General features: G+C 37.7%; 1 protein-coding gene across 1 annotated transcript; it reads left to right on the forward strand.

The window, feature by feature from the left end:
• The first annotated feature begins 3,718 nt into the window (after positions 1-3,718).
• On the forward strand, positions 3,719-21,358 carry nfs1 (NFS1 cysteine desulfurase). Its single transcript, XM_055010756.1, has 13 exons — positions 3,719-4,067; positions 7,799-7,875; positions 7,989-8,105; positions 11,189-11,272; positions 13,091-13,243; positions 13,459-13,552; positions 13,647-13,781; positions 15,138-15,295; positions 15,377-15,482; positions 16,406-16,487; positions 16,583-16,666; positions 18,214-18,303; positions 18,491-21,358. The coding sequence occupies exons 1-13, from the start codon at positions 3,962-3,964 to the stop codon at positions 18,552-18,554; spliced, it is 1,350 nt and encodes a 449-aa protein (XP_054866731.1). The 5' UTR covers positions 3,719-3,961; the 3' UTR covers positions 18,555-21,358.
• Positions 21,359-21,856: the final 498 nt, after the last annotated feature.

Consider the following 21,856-nt stretch of genomic DNA (forward strand, 5'->3'; position numbering starts at 1 on the left):
GAAAAATATTTAACAAAACTACATAAACTGACTGTGAATCCACGTGTCTAATTTAAAAAACATTAAAAACACGTAACTGTGATTAACAACAAAATTATTTTTTAAAAGAATATTGTTCCTTTAAAAAAAACAAAAAACAAAACATAAATACAATCAAAATCAGAACTACAATATTTTATTGCCAAGTAGGTTTTCACAAACAAGGAATTTGAATTGGTGTTTTAGGGCAGTCAAACGGTAACATACAGATTAAAAGTGCTGCCAGTCGTAGTTAAAAAAAAAAAAAGTGTAATGATTAAAAAACGTGTAATGGTTAAAAATAAGTGTAACAGTTAAAAAAATAAGTACAACGGTTAAAAAATAAGTGTAACAGTAAAAAAAAGTGTAACAGTTAAAGAAAAGAAGTGTAACGGTTAAAAGAATGTGTATTGGTTGTAAAATAAGTGTAATGGTTAAAAAATTAGCGTAATGGTTATAAAAATAAGTGTAACACAGGTTGACTAACACAGAAGAATTAGTTTTAGATGCCTCGACAGTTTGAAGGTAATCAATAATAACGAATATATTAGTTTGGCAGCGTAGTACACTACTGCTATTCTCTGCTATTTTACAGTATTTTTGGTGCTCCAGTTACTGGAATATTTCTGTTTAGACTTATTTGTTTGTTAAATGAGAGATATCTTGTATAATTGCAGAATTTTTTCCACAACAAAAATGTTCAATGCATGTGTTAATCAGTGTATAACAACCAAACATTAGTAATTTGTCAAAATGCAGTTTTTGTCATTATTTGATTGCAGGATTACTGACTAGTGTATCAGTGATCACAGCTGGATTCGCTTCTGTTGCACTGAGTTTCTACTTCTGGGCCTGAATTTGTATTTATCGTCCTTCTAAAGTATTTGTTTATGAAATAAGAAATATCTTGCTGTTCAACTTAGAAAAAGTTCCGTTACTGTGAAGTAATACATTTAAATGATTTCGTGCAGGGCTGCACTCACTTCTTTTGTAAATATTTAAAAAATACAGATTTTTCTCTGACTAAAGTAAATAATCTGTAGAGAACAGAGGCTGAACTCGAAGTGAACCTTTGGATTGAGATAATCAGGAAACAAATAAATCTTTGGACCCCGCCCCTAACGGGACCAAAACAACCCAGATCGACCAATGAGAGAGCAGACTGTGGAAAGGAAGTACCGCCCCCTGTTTCCGGTACTTGTGCAACCGTGAAACGGCATCGACTGGGAGCTGCGTCAAGTTCACCACATTTAGAGAGAAGCAGGTGCAGACTGGAGGAAACTCCGCAGTAAAACTATTGTTTGTTTTTCTTTGTTACTAAACAATCAGGGTAAACAAAATGAAACTCTAACAGAAACTTTAAATAGATAAATCAAATCAAGATAGAACTTTATTCTATCTTTAATCTTTAATTTATCCTGAATTAAGAAAAATAATAAAATTATTTACAAATCGACAGCTAACAGTCCACAGTATCATTTTTATATTAATTATGGAGATTGCTTGAATTAATACAGAGCTAAAGTTGCAACACATATATATATGAAAACCTTCAAATCTATGACCTTACACATAAAACAGTTTAACGTTTGGACATCTTTACAGAGGACATTTTGCCTCTAGCCTTTAGATCAGGAGACAAGGAGGAGCTGAAGACTGTGTAGAGGGAATTAGAGAGGAATATCCGGGAGGGGAAGGATCAGTACAGGAGGAGGATAGAGGAATAGCTGCAGCAGAAAACCACCAGTGGGGTCTGGAAGGGCCTAAAGACTTTCTCAGCCCACAAGGCGCTGACTCCCAGGCTGTGGGGGACCAGGAGTGGGTCAGTGATTTGAACCTGTTCTTCAATAGGTTTGATCAGGCTCCTGCAACCCCTGTCCTCTGCACCTCCAGGACACTGCCCCTCCCCCACCCTCACCTCTCTTTTCACAGCCTTCAGCACACAACCACCCCATCAAATATCAAACACCCAGCCCCTCTCCTCTAGCCTTTCCCTCACATCAACCCAGTTGAGGAATGAGCTCAAGAGGATGAAGATGAAGAAAGCTGCAGGTCTGGACGGCATCAGCTCCAGGCTCCTCAAGTCCTGCGCAGACCAGCTGTGCAAGATAGTTGAGCACATGTTCAACATGAACCTGAAGCTGAGGAGAGTACCACAGCTGTGGAAGACATCCTGAGTGGTACCAGTGCCCAAAACATCGAACCCCAAGGACCTCAGCAGCTACAGGCCGGTGGCACTGATGTCTCATCTGATGAAGGCTCTGGAGAGGCTGGTCTTCGCCCATCTCCACCCTCTAGTGAGCTCATCGATGGGCCCGCTGCAGTTCGCCTACCAGCCTGGCATCGGGGTGGAGGACACTGTCATCTTCCTCCTGGTCAGAGTTCTGTCCCACCTGGAGACACCTGAAAACACTGTGAGAATCATGCTCTTTGATTTCTCCAGTGCTTTTAACGCGATTCAGCTGATTCTCCTGAAGGACAATCTGGAGCTCACAGGGGTGGATCACCATCTCTCGGGCTGGATAATGGACTACCTCACAGACAGACCACGGTTTGTGAGGACATGGGACTACAAGTATGACATGGTGGTCTGCAGCACAAAGACCCCCAGGGAATGGTCTTGGCTCTGTGTCTTTTCACACGGTACACTGCAGACTCCATGGACCACTCAGCCAGCTGTCGTCTGCAGAAGTTCTCTGATGATTCTGCGATCGTCGGTCTCATCTCAGATGATGATGACCAGGAGTACAGAAAACTGAACATCTCAGCTGCTGACAAAAGGAAACTTGATCGGCTGATCAATAAGGCCAGCTCTGTTCTGGGGAGTCTCTCGGACCCAGGGTAGGTGGTGTTAGCCAAGGTAACATCCCTGCTGGACCGTGTCCAGTGCCCTCCAGTGCCCTCAGTGTGTCGTACATGTGTACGACACACTGAGGGCACTGGACAGCTCCTATAGTGACAGACTGAACACTCCAGGTGTGTGAAGGAGTGTTACCACAGGTCCTTCCTTCCTGCTGGTATCAGATTCTATGATCAGCACAGCTCCCAACAGACTGCACACATTCACTTAATGACAGCTAACTGTTATGTCCAAATACACCCAAGTGCAATTCATTTGTGTACATTCTTAAATTTTGCGTTGTTATAATCCTTGTGTATTTTTTCTTATTTATATTGTATATGTAGTGTATATATCTTATGCCTTTAATTTATAGTTGTGTTCTCTTGTTTTTTTTTTGTCACTTTGCTGCTGTGACATTGCAAATTTTCCTTTGTGAGACTAATAAAGGATATTCTATTCTATTCTATTTGATATTTTTCTTGTTTATTTTTATTTACCACACATATTTGCTTATTAATCTGTATTTATGGTGGTGGGATCTGTACTCGCTCTGCTGCAACAACCAAATTTTCCCTCGGGGATTAATGAAATATTTCTATAATTCAATGTTAACAAACTCTGACATAGACGAAGCTACTGAAGAGGCCACCACTGGCATCGGCACCAGAAGTACACGTTCTAAAATTATTGGACTATAGTATTTCTATAAAACTTAACTATTATAAACTTGACGTGAAATTATCATTTATTTATTTTTGAGTACTTTTTTGTTTTAATTCTGAATTTCTTGTTTATGCAATAGTCTTTTATTTTGAAACCAGAAGTCATCGTGCTCGTTGTTACGGTGTATGACTTGATAGACGGACGGTAACCGGAGGGTAACCGGATGGTATGTAACTGACAGGCGGCAGCGCTGCTCGGAACAAAACGAACTTTTCCCACACTGAACCACGTTTATCGTTAAACGGAGGATTTCTTCACTTTCTGCCACTAAAACCGGCGGGTTGAACTGGTCCGAACCGGTTCTCGCTGCTCCGGCTGTTGCTCCCCGCGGCTGTTTGTTGACGGAGGTCAGCGGCTCTCCGCCTCCGATCCGACCAGATGCTCTCCCCGAGCAGGACCGTCTCCTCCCGGCTGCTGAGGACCGGCTCGTGGCTCCCTCTCTGGCTGGGCTCCGTGCGGAGCGCCGCCAGCTCCCTGCAGAAAGGTAACGGCAGCCCGGAGCGAACCGGTTATTTAACGATCAGCTAGCATGAGGCTAATCCCGAAGTGACGCAGTTTATTGGGGGGACACGAAACTTCAGAGCTCCTTAAAGCGGAGCCGGTAAACGTTAAATAACGACCGGAGAGAACCGGGATTAAAGTTCAGAAACACTTATAATATTAAACTAAATAATTTAAAATCCCACAAACGGCCCACGTCGTTTATTAACTAGTTAATAACGGGTTAGTTTCAGTCATCACAAGATTCACTTTTGGTTTCATTGAGTTTCTACTTTGGAGTCTGAATGTTTAATATAGATTTGTAAAATATTTGTTTATGACTTTTCATCAGAGCAACCATTTTACTGTTTACTGTACTGCAAAACAAAAATAACGCAGTTATTGAGAGCTGATGCAACATGAAATCATCTGACATTGAAGGGACACAGCACATGGATGGACTCATTTATTTTTACTTAAATATAAACACGTATAACTAACAATATAACTAATTTAGCAAGTAGAAATGTCAGACATTTAGTTGTTTTGGGTTAAATTTTCTTTCTTTTCTTTTCTTTGCCTTTCTTTTACACTTTCTAAAAAAGTGAATGTCTAAGATGTTTAAATTCACTGTAGGTTGGACAAAACAAGGCTTATAAAGACTACAAAATGCATTTTCTTCTTGAACTAGCTAATGAACACTACATTTTCAACAATGCGCTAACAATATATTTTATGTAGCACGTAGAAATGTCCAATCGTCTGCTGATTATTACTTTAACTAACTGATGAACACTAAATTGTCAATAATTTCAATAGTGAACTAATAATATATTTTATTTAGCAAGAAGCAATGTCAGATATTTTGTTGTTCTGAGTTTCATTTTCTGTTTTTTCATTTTTTTTTATAAGTGACTGTTCGCTTTTTCACTTTCACTTAATGGTTGGATCAAACTACACTTAATGTAATGAATTTAACAAGAAGAAATGTAAAATATTCTGATGTTTCAGGTTTAATTTTGTACTTTTAAAAAGTGAATATATAAGATATGTTCACGTGTTCACATTCAGCTTAGGTTGGATCAAACTAGACTTTAAAGACTAAATGTATACTTGAGATAAATAAATGCCAAAAAAAATCAGATTTTTACTTGACATAGTTGATTAACACTAAATTGTCAACAATTGTACCTGTTGACTAACAATGTAATTCATTTAGCTAGAAGAAATGTGAAATATTCTGATGTTCTGGGTTTCATTTTCCTACTTTCTTTATTTAAAAGTCAATGTTCACCTTTTCACTTTCTCTCTAAGTTGAATCAAGCTAGACTTTTAAAAACTAAATGTACTCTTGAGACAATAGATGCAACAAAAACACGAAAAGCACTCAGAGAGCGCAATACTCCACCAAGGCTGCTCAGTCGTTCGTTGTATGGTGATGAGTACATTATATATGGATACCAAATCGCATGACCTAAATATGTAGCGGGCGGCGGGAACTGATGAGACTCAGAAACACCCCCACAATTTAATCAATTGTTCCTTGTCTGATTTCCAATGGATAAGTCCACAGCGGTGGATTTGTACTAGGTTTGCAATCATGTGATCATCAGCAGGCAGCTGAGGTAGTGTTCACTTGTTGTCATAGTTACAGTGACACCATCCCGCTATCTCACAGTGATACAGAAATCTTTAACAAATCTGTGGATCCAGACTATAAGCCATATCACTGCCAAAATCTAATGAGGTGGTCCTTGTGTCATTTCTGACCTTCCCTGAAAATTTCATCCAAATCTGTTAGTCCATTAAGTAATGTTGCAAACAGACAGACGGACAAACATACGCCGATCGTCACATAACTCCACTGCATTCTTTGGCGGAGTAGAAAAAAAAAATCAAGATTTTTACTCAGAATAATTGACTGACACTAAACTTTTCATAATTTCAATATGTAACTAACAATATAGTTTATTTTGCAAGAACATTTAGTCAAATATTGTGATGTTCTGATTTGAAATGTCTGGCTTTTTATAATAAAAAACAAACGCACCAACAGTAAGGTCTAAAATCTTCACATTCATTCATTGTCAGTCAAACCAGTCAAGAATTTCAAAGACTAAATAAATACTACACATGAATAGATCGGAAAGGAGAAGTAAAATAAACATGTAATACAAATATGCTCTGATCCAATTCAATCTCATCAGACAGTTTTCCTGCTCGGCTGCACAGCTGAATGATTCAACAACTACTGACCTGCTTGGTGCAGATTTTAGTCACACAAATCTGTTTAAGCTCTGAGTAAATCCAACTGAAGGACTGTTGTTGGATTTTTTTAGTTTTTTTTTTTTTTTTTAAACAAAAAGACAGATTCAGGTTTCTCTTTTAGTAATAAAATATTTCTCTGTGTGGTTCCGCATAAACTAAAAACCAGTTTGTTACAACTGGAGATTTTGAATTTAAATTGTTTATTTACTTTCACTTTAACCCAGGTCTAGGTTGTAATAATTGAATTCATGGTTTATTAGAAATTGTTGTGATGAAGCGCTGAAAAACTATGATTTAATAAAAAAAAGCTTTAGATAAACCTTTGTTTTTCTACCTTTTTATTCTGCCTCTTAACTGATTTAGTTTGTTTATTATTATTTGTTACAATCAATTATATTTTTGTCTGTTTATTTATACATTTCAGTCTGTTTTTATCTGTTTTAGCATATTTTTTATAAAGTATTTGTTTCTGACGGTTCATCAGAGCAAATATTTTACTGTTTAAATGTACTGTAAAATAACAAATAATAATATAGTTATTGAGACTGACGTGACACAGATAATGCATGGACTCATTTTATTACCTACATATATACAAGACTTTTAAGAGTTAATGTATATTATGTGACATTAATAGATGCAAATAAAATCCCAGATTTTTATTTAAACTAGTTGACAAACACTAAACCGTCAATAATTTCAATAGGACACTAACAATATAATCAAAATAGCAAGAAGAAATGTCAAATATTGTGCTGTTCTGGGTTTAATTCTGTATTTTTTAAGAGAATATATAAGATATGTTTACATTTTCACATTCAGTGTAAGTTCAATCAAACTAGATTATAAAGACTAAATGTTTACTTGAAATAAATAAATGCAAAAAAAATCCAGATTTTTACCAGAACACTAATTTAATTTGTTTATTGTTATTTGTGAAGATCAATTGTATTTTTGCATGTTTATTTAGGCATTTTATTCTGTTTTTGTCTCTCTTTTGTCACCTCTTCTTTTCTATTATGCTCTCTGAATTTTCACTTTTCTTCCTCCTGGTTTTCCCCTCATTGCATTAACCTCTGAACTTCAAAGCTGGCTGAAAATTAATATAAATCAACAAAAAAAAAAAAATCAAAAGAGGCCAGCTTTACTAATTGCAGACATGAAATATTAAATCAACTCAAACCCTGTGACAATTTTTCTGTTTTTTAATTCCAATTAACCCATAAAAAATACAGAAAAAGGTCATAATTAAATTGATGTCTGGCAATATTCTGCATTTTATCTACGTTTTTTTATTCCTTTTGTTCCGTAAAACAGTTTTTTATATTCTAGTCATATCAAAACATGCTTTTAAATTGTAATAGTTTCACATAATTTTCACATCTTTATCTCAAACATATTAAACTTCATTTTGTGTGGTGTTAAAAGGTTCTTAAATTAACTCAGAATCTCTGTTTTGCGTTGCAGAGTTGATCAAGAAACGTGAACTGGAGAAGGATGAGCTCCGCCCCCTTTACATGGACTTCCAGGCCACCACTCCCATGGTAACGGTTGCCGACCTTGTTATCATGGTTACAGGCTTTGCTAGCGGATGTCAGAAAGAGAGACATTTCTAATTAAACGTAGATGAACTTAACGGTTTAATGTTTGTGATTAGGACCCACGGGTGCTGGACGCTATGCTGCCGTACCAGGTGAATTACTACGGCAACCCGCACTCCAGGACTCACGCCTACGGGTGGGAGAGCGAGAGCGCCATGGAAACGGCCAGGAAGGTAGGGACACAGGAAGTAGTTTCTGATGTAGCTCCAGGAATCTGCACAGAGTCCAAACTCTGATTCAACGTTCTCACCAGGCAGATATTTACATCAAACATCATTCTGACCAGTTTAAACTTATTTCAAAAATCTGAAAAGGACAAAGGAGACATCTTAGACCAGGGGTGTCAAACATGCGGCCTGCGGGCCAAAACTCGCCCGCCAGAGGGTCCAATCTGGCCCGTAGGATGGCTTTGTAAAGCTTAAAATTACAGATAAGACATAAACTGCAGGTTGTAGATTTGTAAAACTGTAAATTTAAAATCATTTCTAGACCATGACAAGTTGTTTTGATCGTAAAGTAAAATACTACATTACTCATTGTTCTTTTGTCATTTTCTGTCTCATTCTTGTAATATTTTCTAGTTTTTATTATTTTTAAAATCTTTTTTAGTCTGATTTCTGTCAATTTGCGTCTCATTTTTGCGATATTCTGTCTTTTTTTTGTTTTTTTGTCTTTTATTGTCTGACTTTTGTCATTGTCTCATTTTTGTAATATTTTCAAGTTTTTATTATTTTTCTTTTACATCTTCTCCTAATCTGACGTTTGTCAGTTTGTGTCTCATTTTTCTAATATTTTGTCTTGTTTTTGTTGGAGGTTTTTTGTCTGACTTTTGTTGTATGTCTCATGTTTTTATCGTTTTGTGTTTCCTCTTTGTTTCACTTGTGTTTTTTTTGTCTTACTTTTTCCATTTTGTGTTTTGCTTTATTCGTTGTTTTGTGTGTCATTTTTGTTGTTTTGTATGATTTTTTGTCATGTTTTTGTCATTTGTGCATTTTTTTGTCGCTTTGTAACTTTTTTGCCTCTTTTTTTTGTTTCATGCCATTTTGTGTCTCATTTTTGTCACTTTGTGTTAGGGCTGGGCGATATGGCCTTAAAAAAAAAAAATCTCAGATTTTTTCACAAAAAATCCCGATTCACGATTTTTTTTTTTTTTTTTTTTTTTTTTTTTTTTACCCCCTACCTATTCTCAGCACCCCGGAGTCCAGTCTACTCCATGCAAATAAGCTGCAGCCCTCTCCAGGTAAACACACCGGATCGCAGCTGGAAATGTGCTGCATGTGGCATGCTGGTCCGGTTGCGGTGCATTTCCCGCTGCGATCCGGTGTGTTTACCTGGAGAGGAATGCAGCTCATTTGCATAAAGTAGACTGACTTCTACTTCAGTGGTTCCCAACCTGTGTGGCTTGGCTCCTATAAGCTGCACCCCAGCCCCAGCGCCCCACCCACCACCACCACCATCCCCACCACCACCACCACCACACTCTGAACTACGGGAGCCCAGCGGCAGGCGCTGGTGGCGGATGTTGATGAGAAAATCGATTTTCATTAAAAACAAATTGACATTAAGTACAAACTCCAATTAATCGATAATATCGATTTATCGCCCAGCCCTACTTTGTGTCTAGTTTTTTTCTAATATTTTGTCTTGTTTTTGACGTTTTTTTGTCTTTTTTTTGTCGTCTTGAGCATCAAGTAAAATACTACATCGTTCAGTTCCAGATGGCTAAATGTTTTGTTCCATTGTAGACACTCTGTGATCTGTAATTTGTAATGTGTAAATGATAAACTGAGGCATAATGTTGAAATTTCACTTATTTTTCCTAAGCAATTTCAGGTTGTTCATAGTCTTTTGTAAAAAGATAATTCATTTTCAGAATATACTTTGTTGCATGAAAACAGTGGTAAACATTTGGAGTTATGCTTATTTGTAGTTAGTTATGCTGTGATTTTACTGGTCTGAGCCACTTGAGATCAGATTGGGCTGAATGTGGAACCTGAACTAAAATGAGTTTGACATCCTGTCTTAGACTGAGGGGAAATAAAGGAACTAGAACCATGATGACTCAGAATGAAACTGTAGCTGAAACTGGAATTAAAACCAGCCAGCTGCAGGTATCCACAGTGAAACACGTGGACACTAAAAGTTATTTTTCCTGGTAGAGCTTCTGTGTGCAGATCTGAGTTGTTCTTGTTGACCAGGAAGAATTAGATGACAGATTCCTGCATCACTAGTCGAATTATTAAATGTTAAAACGGAGCACATTTCTGACCAAACTCACCACAGCAAAACTCTGCATTTCAGGTTGGTGCTTTAAGAATCTCTCAACTCACATCTATTACATCTACAATAGTTTCTTATTCCTTAAATGTGTGTTTATGTGCTATATGCTCAGTTCTGATCTTTTTTTTCGTATTAATTCAACTTTTTTTTTTTTTTTAAATTCGGAGGACATTGAAGTTTGAAGGCCTCATTCGCAGTGTAGCCGAGTGCAAAAATACAAGATTTAGGCACACAATTAAGTAGGGCTGGACCCGAATATCCGAGTATTTGGCCGTGACGGTGGTATTCGAGTATTTATTTTGAGATTCGGATATTCGTGATTAATCAGGGCCAACTATCTGGAGCCCAGAAATTGCTATTCGGGCCAGCCCTACAATTAAGTGACTTGGAGAGCAAAGAAGATAAGATAAACTTTATTGATCCCTCAGCCAGGGTAATTCACATGTCACAGAAACTGGATTTTAAATTACAGATATATGTAAAATATGATGAAATTAAAAACTTAAATTGCCCAAAGAATAGAAATCATTGTTTTGTTGGTGATTTGTATTAAATATTCTGTTTGCAAACTGCCTCACCTGTGCAGGGTTAACAGAGATGTGAATCACCTCACAAACACCACAGATTTATTCCAGTTTGCCTTGAATAAGACGCCTCCATAAAAGTTAAAACAATATGAGACTTTTTCATGTCTCTGTTTACTTCGTTGCTCTTGTTGCTCATCTCCTTGTTTAGTTTTACAGAGCTGTGAGGTGGTGAAACAAGCAGAGAAACCAGGAAAAAAAAACATGAATCTGAGTGTTCTTGTAGTGTTTCTACAGCCGGAGATCAGATATGAGTCAGATTTAGGACCACATACTGGATCCAGCTGGTCCAGATCTGGAAAGTCTGAGTTGATTCTTTAAAATGATCAGAAATAATCAGATCTGTGGCTCCTCAGGACGTAAACCGCCAACTGTTGTTTCTCTCTGAGCAGCAGGTGGCTGATCTGATCGGAGCTGATCCCAGAGAAATCATCTTCACCAGCGGAGCGACCGAGTCCAACAACATGGCCATCAAGGTACCGTCTGCTCTTCATCACCAGGTTAATTTTTTACTACAATCTAAAGTCCTGAACCTCTGTGGAAACAGAACAACTACGAAGGAGGCAGAACTCAGAAATGTCTTCTATGGAGAGAAAAAGACGATTTATTTTACATAAATGTAAAAAAAAACAAAAAAAAAACATGGAATCAGCGTGTCCACAGATGTTACTAACGCTAGAAAAAATGGTGGCGCTACCTACAACAGATATTTAACTATTTATTGAGTCAATTACAGTCGGTCCTCGGTTTCCGATGTCCTCGACCTACGGTGTTTCGTCGTTACGCCAGAACTGGTTACGTGGAGCTAGTTGGCGAGCGGAGCGGATGAATACGTCGTCACGCGGCACTATAAGACGACTTTGTTTACTTTCTCTGGTTGTATGCCACCTTGTATCGTGCTACATTCACGAACTTTTTGGTCTTTATTATGGCTCTAAGCGCAAGTCAAACTCTTCTGATGGCAGTGCTACAAAGTAAAGGAAAGCCATCTCAATGGAAGCGAAATTAGATAGAATAAAACACTCAGAACAGGGTGAAACACAGGACGGACATCAGTGAAGTTGTAAAAACAGTGCAACATATTGTAGTGACCCTCTGTGATGAATGACCAACATTGACTTAGGTCGACCCCTAGAAACGGAACTCTGACCTAAGTCGAGTACCCCTTGTATTTGTTTACATTTGTTTATTTTGAATTAGTCTCCATACTCGTTTCCCCTCTGTGTAAGCACATCCTGCAGTGCAGCTGAAATAATATCTCAGTTTTTGTCATGTGATTGTTGGTCACTTGTGGCTTTTTAGTTTCACAGAAGATTGGAGCATTTTTTGCTTTTTATTAAAGCTGGTTAGAACAGATTATTTGGGATATTTTTTTTAAATGAGACTTGATTAAATGTCAGAATTTTAAGCTTAGATTTGGTCAGTTGTCCCAATGAAGTCACACAATAACAGTTTTCATACTCCTCTCTGCTCTGTGTAAACACTGCCTGCATTTCAGCTGAATTTTTGTCGCTTGACTGTTGGCTTCTCGGTTCCACAAAGGAGCTCAGAATTTTGATTAATTAAATTTTTTTTTTAACAGTCTGGTTAGAGCACACAGCTATTTTCTGAGTATTTTTAATGAGACACGTAGAATAAAGTGTTTTCGATGAAAAGTTTGACCAAACTGCATGTCACACATGGTTAGTTCAAGGACGGTTGGAAATCTGACGATTCTTTCTGTTTTTACAGCTTCTGATTTGGATAAATGCAGTAATTTTGACAATTTGTGTTACAATAAGACACCTTTCAAATCCGTTGGGAGGTTCTGGGGTTCAGAGAGTTAAGAACATAGTGAGAACGTTAGCAAAACAGCAGTAGGAACAGAGATAACCACTAAAAATGCATTGAAACGAAAATTCTGCCACTTTATTTTAAATGGCTTCGAGCCCAGGTGGCATTATTTGAAAGCACCCGAGCCTCACAATTAAAACTGTGTGAACAACGAGAGAAACTAGAACCACAGCAGCTGTGGTTCTCTGCTTTATGTTTACATAATAGAACGTTCTATGTCAACTGTAGAGGCTCACACTTGTTAAATTCCTCTGTTCTGCACTTTGTCTATACTGTTATAGTTCAACAAACTAAATAGTTCCACAGTTTTAGACTTTTATTTTTAGAAAAGATAGACATTAACATGTTATGAAGCAAGAACACAATGAGAGCTCATGAACCAGAACAAAACAACGAGAAAAAACAGAGAGAGAACTTACAAGAATGCTGGTTCTAAACCAGTGTTGCTTCATGTTCTGCAGGGTGTCGCCAGGTTCTACCAGGCCAAGAAACGTCATGTGATCACCACGCAGACCGAACATAAATGTGTCCTGGACTCATGTCGAATTCTGGAGTCTGAAGGATTCAGTGTCACCTACCTGCCGGTCCGGACAGATGGACTACTGGACCTGGAGGTACGCTAGCAGAACATTTAGAGAGAAAATGAGCAGAACAGAAGCAGAACATTCAGACAGAACACAAGCAGAATGTTCCAATAGAATGTGAGCAGAACATTCAGAGAGAACACGATTAGAACACAAGCAGAACCTTCAGAAAGAACACGAGCATAACATGAGCAGAACATTCAGATAGAACATTTACTGTATTATTAAACTCTGGTTGTGTTCAGCTGCTGGAGGCCTCCATCCGTCCAGACACATCTCTGGTGTCGGTGATGACCGTCAACAACGAGATCGGAGTCAAGCAGCCCATCAAGGAGATCGGTAACCATGGCAACACATAAATTGCGTTGTTGGATCGGAGTTTCAGTGATGCAGCATAAATCAGACCACTGAGCTCCATTCTTTCTGTCCACAGGGAAGATCTGTCGCTCTAAAGGAGTCTTCTTCCACACCGACGCTGCTCAGGCCATCGGGAAGATTCCCCTCAACGTCTCCGACTGGAAGATTGACCTGATGTCCATCAGCGGCCACAAGATCTACGGACCCAAAGGTAGTAGGCTGGATGTTGAAAACCCCAGAACGTCTCCAGAACTACACCATTTATCAGCCAGAAACTGTAGAAACAGAAGGAATTTTAGGATTTTCAATTTTCCTTGAACTATTCATCTGTGACGTGCAGCTCTGTTAGAAAACGTCTCCAAATCTCAGCATAAAATCGTGATGTTTCATTTATATCAATCTGCAATTTTCAACAAAAAATGTAAGTTTTCTCCCTAATGGCTCTCAGAATTTTTAGTTTTTTACAGAATTTTGGTGCAAGTTCTATTCTATTCTATTCTATTCTGTTCTGTTCTGTTCTGTTCTATTCTGTTCTATTCTATTCTATTATGATGTTTTTGATGAAATATCACAATTTGAGCTTAGATTTGGTGACGTTTTCTGGTTGAATGCCATGTCAAAGATGAGTATTTTTAGGGTCATCAGAATCTCTGTTTTTTTTTTTGTTTTTTTTTTTTTTTTTAATTAGTTTTATGTTTTGTTTTTTACAGTTTTCGGTAGATAAATGGTATTTAAAAAATGATGGGTATTTGGATTCAGAGGGTTAAGTAAAATTTTGCTTAGATTTCTTTCTTTCTTTATAATTAAAATCAGAGGGGTCAGTAAATTGACACAGTTTAACTTTGATGAATGTAACATTCTATAAAAACATATGATAATTAATGATGATATTAATATTTTTTAAAGGCAAACTCAAGACCTACCTTTTTAGTCAGACTTTTGATTGATTTTATTTATTTTTTACTTTTCTTAGAACTTATTTTATATAATAATTTCTCTTTTTATTTGCTTATTTACACATTTTTGTCTATTTAATGTTAATTAATTCATTTTTACATCATCCTTGACCTGTATTTCTATTGCTATTTTAATAACAGATAGTTAATTTAGTAATCTATGTTACTTCATTTCATCTCATCTGGTGTCTCCTCAGTTCCTCAATCCCTGTATTTTGTAGATTTCTTTTTGTTTTGTTTTGTCTTAATAACTTGAGTTTGAGGGTAGGGTGTTGTTTGTGCTGTTTAAGTACATTTTTATTGTTATGAAGCACTTTGTGTTGTATTGTATTTGTCTGCAAAGTGCTATAAAGGAAGTATGATCGATCGATTAATTGATAATGAAGTTTTTAAAAATTATGCCTCACTACAGCGTGAGTTCATTGAACAAAAGGGAGTTCTGCCCTCTGAGGTTCTCCACTAACAACCTGCATGGAAGTCAGATCACCAAAGTGTGTGTGTGTGTGTGTGTGTGTGTGTGTGTGTGTGTGTGTGTGTGTGTGTGTGTGTGTGTGTGTGTGTGTGTGTGTGTGTGTGTTTGTGTGTTTGTGTGTTTGTGTTTGTGTTTTCAGGTGTTGGAGCTCTGTACGTCCGTCGCCGGCCAAGGGTTCGTCTGGAGCCGCTGCAGAACGGCGGCGGTCAGGAGAGGGGTCTTCGCTCCGGCACCGTGCCCACCCCGCTGGCTGTAGGTCTGGGAGCCGCCTGCAGCATTGCCCAGCAGGAGATGGAGGTACAACAAACACAAAACACTCGACAAACACACACAGGGGTTACACACTGGTATAATTAATGTTTATGTGTGTGTTTGCAGTATGATCATCACCGAGTGTCGATGCTCGCTAATCGTCTGGTGCAGAAGATCATGTCAGAGATTCCTGATGTCATCATGAACGGACATCCAGAACAACGCTATCCTGGTAAAGACACACATACATAAATACACACACTCACACACACGTAGTAGCAGTAAAACTTCATGCAGATATTCCACAAATTTCAACTAATCTCAGCTTAGACTCTCATACAATACAGACACAGTCTGAATGAAGAATTTTCTGGAGTTTTAAAATACCCCGTGCAATATTATTTATTATTATTTAGACATGTACTAGACTCTACACAGGTACTTTTTCTACTTACACAATACTTGTGCAGTATAGATAATAAGCTGTGCAATTTTAATAATTATGTCAATATTTCTGTTCATGAAAGAATTTCTGCTATACCAACAAGTGCAATAATGTTATTTCTGCAGTTAGTACCCATGTATATCCTGGTTTATTTTGGTTATTTTTTATTTTCTATTATACAGTGGTGGAAAAAAAGTTTTCGGACACCCTTGAAATTTTACACAATCTCAAATTTTAACATGAAACATTTGTGGAAAAATCTTTTTTTGTTTCAAAAGGTGTGGCTGCATGAGACAGACACAAACAAATACAAATGATATTTTTTTGTTTATTGTTTACAAGAAAAACTAACAAAACTAAATTCTACCAAAATGATCCAATACTCAAAATTTCTTATTTTTATGGAACCAATCAATTTTAAGTTTTTAATGACTTTTTAAGGGTTTGTTTAGTATCATGGCTGTAATTACACTCAAAGAAATTGCACTTGAAGACCGAAGACTGATTCTTAATGCAATATTTCACAAATGTATGGGGTGTCCAAAAACTGTTTTCCACCACTGTATTTCCTAAATGTTTGCACTATCTTTGCTGAAAGTTCACCCACTGTGGGATTACGTAATAAAGTCTTATCTTATTGTAGCTTATCTTACCTTACCTTACTTTATCTTATCTCAGTGAAGTTTGTTTATTTGTGTTTCTGTTTTCAGGCTGTGTCAATCTGTCCTTTGCCTATGTGGAGGGAGAGAGTCTGCTGATGGCCCTGAAGGATGTTGCTCTGTCGTCTGGGAGGTCAGACACAAAGTTTGAACTTTAGTGTAAATAATCCTTTTTTTTTTTTTTTTTTTTTTTTACATTTAAATAATAATATGTGTGTGTTTGTTCAGTGCCTGTACGTCAGCATCTCTGGAGCCGTCGTACGTCCTCAGAGCGATCGGAGCAGATGAAGATCTGGCTCACTCTTCCATCAGGTACAAACATTTACTGTAACCCTGATAGTGATGCTACTGATAAACTTAATGATCTTTTTATTACAGTCTGGATTATAATCAAGTTTAGCGTCACTCAGATATTATTTATTCATGAGTTTAACCCTCTGAACTCTCAACAGTTTCTAAGTATTCCACTGAAAACTCTCTGAATTTTTGGCACGACTGTTGCTAACAGCTGAGTCATTAACAGCTTCATGGTTGTGCTAAGAAGTGCAGAATTTTCTGTTTTTTTACAGAGTCTAATCGGAGCAAATTATTTATTTTTGGCAAATTTCTAAATGAAATATGTAGAGTAAAAATATTTCAATGAATTATCAGAATTTTAAGCTCAAATTTGGACCACTTTCCCCATGAAACAACAAATCGCACGTGATATGTTCAAGGACCTTTGGAATATCTCCTGGTTCTGTCGGGTTTCTGACTGATAAATGGTATAATTTTGTATAACATGCCTTTTGAACTTGCAGGCAGGATTTTGGATTCAGATGATGAATCTGTTTTTGTAAAATGTGCATAGAGAGAAGCACAGAATTTATTTGGTTTTACCGAATCCATTTAGAGCATGTGGTTTATTTTTTACTTAAATTTCAATTGAAACATGTAGAATACTATGATTTTAATGAAATATCATGGTTTTAAGGTGAGATTTGTTTAACTTTTCCTTTGTAAAGTTGCTGTGCCGCACATGATTTACTAAAGAACTGTCAGAAAGTTTGCAGTTCTTTCTCGTTTTACAGTTTTTACAGTGTTCTGGCTGATAAACTGTGTTATTATGGTAATTAAAAAACAAACAGACATACACTACCATTCAAAAATTTGGGGTCACTCAGAAATGTCCTTATTTTTGAAAGAAAAGCAGATTTTTCAATAAAGATAACATTAAATGAATGATAAATCTAGTCTAGACATTGTTAATGGTTTAAATGACTATTCTAGATGGAAACGGATGATTTTTAATGGAATATCTCCATAGAGGTACAGAGGAACATTTCCAGCAACCATCACTCCTGTGTTCTAATGCTACATTGTGTTAGCTAATGGTGTTCAAAGGCTAATTGATGATTAGAAAACCCTTGTGCAGTTATGTTAGCACATGAATAAAAGTGTCAGTTTTCATGGAAAACATGAAATTGTCTGGATGACCCCAAACTTTTGAACGGTAGTGTATATTTTAAACCTGCTGGAAGGTTTTTGGTTTCAGAGGGTCAATAATCAACCTGCTAATAGTTTTGATTCTAATGTTGATCAGAGTTAGGATCATAGTACAAAATAATTAAATGAAAGGATATTTAACCTGTTTTTATAATTGTTCTTCTACTATATTTAATTAGCTGGTTCTGTGTTGTGCTACTAACTGTAGAATGAGTCACTTAAAGCTGAACTTTCTGTCATTTCCAAGCCTCACAGAGACTCACAGACCGGAAGCCATTTTTGTAACTTTAATTCTGCAGCCTTTTTGTTCTCTGGTTGGACTTGAGTTGATTTACATGCAGGTTAATGTCCGTCTTTGCTTGTATTTTTGGCAGGTTTGGTATCGGCAGGTTCACCACAGAGGACGAGGTTGACTACACAGCAGAGAAATGCATCCAGCAGGTCCGCAGACTCCGAGAGATGAGGTGAGTTCAGCTCGCTTTGAACTCTGGTAGTTTTTTATCCTTCAGTTCCTTCTTGCTCTCATCATTTGACCAGGCAGAAAATAGGTTTCTGATGCCACATTTCCACTCCTGGTCACTACAGCAGACTGTTTTTGCACAAATTGGAAACCACTAGTAACTCTTCTTCCTCCCTGTTTCTCTCCTTCAGTCCTCTGTGGGAGATGGTTCAGGAAGGCATCGACCTGAAGAGCATCAAGTGGACGCAGCATTAGTCTCCTCCCACTCCGATGAAGGTTCCCAGGACTCCTGGGGACTGACCAGCTTCTTCTTCCTGTACACAAACACGCACAAACTTCCTATCCGACTTGAAGTCTGTCTGTAGCTGTAGCTCTGTCTCTGTAGAAGTTCCTCCGCTTGCTCTGTCAGGAGACATTGCTCAGTCAGTTGACCAACGCACAGCAATCTCCGCTTGTTGTATTTGTTCTGTTGTGCATCAGTCTGTTGCCCAACAAGTGACTCGTGTGTCTTCAGTGAAAAGTGTCACACACCATTGATTTGTCAGAGATGCGAATTGACAGTTGTGGGTGAAACGCAAAAATATTCACTCGTTGCTTCAAAATTGACGGTGGATTTGGATCGACCGAACATCACCTGCAGACAGAGATTTAGGACCAAGTTCTCACAGCTGCAGTAACTCAGAACACGACAGGAACACACCAGCCGGCGACATGTAAAGGTGCCATTTATGAATAAAGTTTACTGAGGAAAAACACACACATTTAAATGAAAAGGGAAAAAAATCAACTTGACTGACTGAAGAAGAGAACCTTTGAGTCTCTCTATTGTCTGCTCACATCACTGCGCAGTGATTCACTGCTTCCACCAAACTCTGACCTGCATCAGCTCGTAAAACGTGACAAACTGGGAATAGTACTTTTTTGATAATTTCCCACAGTCGCTGCAGTGTTTCCTTTAGTCAGCTCTGTTTGGGTTCCTGGATTCACTGATGAGTGGTTTCATGAAGTTGCTTAGCTCTCAGTTCATTCATTCAGCTCTGAGCATGTTCACATAAAAACAGGAGTTTTTCTTTATAACCAGCCACAGGCAGCGTCATCAGAACCACGAGTGACAGTTTGTAATATGAGAATAAACAGGAAACTTACATGACTGATATCTGATGAGACGTGTCAGAAATATTCACATAAGTTTGACTTTATAATTTACTGAGCTGGTTAAGAGCATGTTGGATTATTAAGCATCAATAATTTATCTGTTTAGTAAAAATTGGTTTTAAACACGGATGTTTCCTCTCTCTGATCTGATTATCATGAAAAGATTCGTGATTCTATTGATCTATAAAATGCATCTTTGTTAATGAGTCAGCAGTGAGGTTGTTGACAGGTTTTGATTTTACAGCTTCTGAATTTTAATCTCCTGTAAAATGAGATTGGTGTGTAAGCGGATATGTCAGGACTAAGGTCAGAGTGTTAGTGTCGTCACTGGGGTTCTGTTTAACCTGCTAAGTCACCGTGGTAACTGATGCTGCACAGCTAAGTCACCATGGTAACTGATTCTGCACAGCTAAGTCACCATGGTAACAGATTCTGCACAGCTAAGTAACCATGGTAACTGATGCTGCACAGCTACATCACCATAGTAACTGATGCTAAGCAGCCAGATCACCATGGTAACTGATGTTAAGCAGCCAGATCACCATGGTAATTGACGCTAAGCAGCTTGGTCACCATGGTAACTGAAGCTAAGCAACTAGATTACCATGGTAACAGATGTTGCACAGCCACATCACCATAGTAACTGATGTGATGCAGTTAAATCACCATGGTCACTGATGCTAAGCAGCTAGATCACTATGGTAACTAATGCCTCACAGCAGCAAAACCAGATGCGTTCGTCTGGTTTAACTGCAGAAAAAGCAAAGATATGTCTTTGTATCTGGCCCTTATTCACTACCAAGTCTGTTTTACCCTGCTGGTTCTGCAGCTAATAGAAGACAGGTTAGAAAACTGATCACTCTGTTGGTATTTAGCACGGAGAATATTCAATAACTAACTTTAATTTCACGTAAATTTGTCCAAAAACTAAAATCATTGAAACATCTTCTTCATTATGGGACAGAGTCACACCTAAATGTTTACATTTGAATAACTGAAGTTTAAAGTTTCAGAGCTCTAATGTGCAGCTGAGTCACTGAGTGGGAAAATAAATATATTAACTTACAGCTTTAATAGTTTTCCACCAGCATTCATCTCCAGTATAACAACCTGTTTACGTAGGCGGCACGGCATTGGTCCATTTTGTGCAGGAGAAGAGTCACGTGATGTTTAAAACATTCCTTTAATGGAAAAACTGGTTGTCAATGGAAGTTATTTACAACCGTCTGATATCTGTTATCTCTGATTCAGGCTTTGTTGAACCAGCTAACACAAAGACAGTCTGGATATGTTGAACTTGCTTCATAGTGCAGCCCTCTGTTACCATGGTGATGATGGCTTCATGATACCACAAAACTTAAACTAAACCCCGAAAATGGCCACTAAACTGCTGATCTCACTGTGGGATCTCGTCAGCAGCATTTCCAGTGGTTAAACCCGAACAACGTGCAGCGTTTCTTTCCCTGTGGTTTACCGGGATGTGATGATTCGCCTCATGATCCTTTAAGTCGGAACTTTTCACTCGATTCGCGTCTCCTGCACTGTTTTCATGTTATTCTCCGTCTGTCTAACTCTTCAGTCTTCTCTTCACGTCAGTGTTTTATCAGCATGTCGGTGAAATGTTCATCTCAACAGTGTTAGCAGCAGCAGTTTTCTGTCAAACTGCAAAAAAAACTAAAGTCTTCTGTCACAAGTCTGAAGTGGAGGATGGAAATTTGAAGATGATCCTGAAAGTCTGACAACAAAAAAAGAGAGTTGTTTGATAAATGTGGGGTGGACCACACTACTTTGTGTTCCTAGATGTATTTTAAGCCTCATATTTATTAGCCTGCAGCTTCTTCTCCTGTTACTCGTCACTACACATTAGTATCCAATAAATCGCTGCTTCATGGTTATGCAATCAACTTTTTGTTGTGTTTCTGGTTTCTGTTTGCTTATTTTTTGTATGTTTCACAGACCAACGCTGCACAACCACAACATTTACAGCAGAGCCTGAGCTGGTTTCACATCCACTTTAATTCATATGTCTTAGCAACTTAATACAATACAAGAAATGAACACTTTTTTTTCCCACTTATGTCAATGCAAAGTTTCCAAAACAAGAAATTCTTCATAAACAAAGCACTTGAAAATGTCCTGCCCATCACTGAAAACCTGCTGATCAATTGAAATATATGCTAGTTATTTAACAAAATTATTCCGTCTTTAAGCATTTTCTTGAGCTGAAAATGATGAGAACAACTCTTAAAATCATTAAAATTATACCGTTTGATGCCACATACTGAAATAGACTTCTGTTTATGAAGTCGTCTCTGTGTCCCGATGGTTAAAATTACATTTTCTCTTTACCAGCAGTCCTTTAAATGAACAATTTATGTACATTTCCTGACAATATTCTGTTT

This window comes from Amphiprion ocellaris, chromosome 5 (assembly GCF_022539595.1).
Source record: "Amphiprion ocellaris isolate individual 3 ecotype Okinawa chromosome 5, ASM2253959v1, whole genome shotgun sequence".
NCBI lineage: Eukaryota > Metazoa > Chordata > Actinopteri > Pomacentridae > Amphiprion > Amphiprion ocellaris.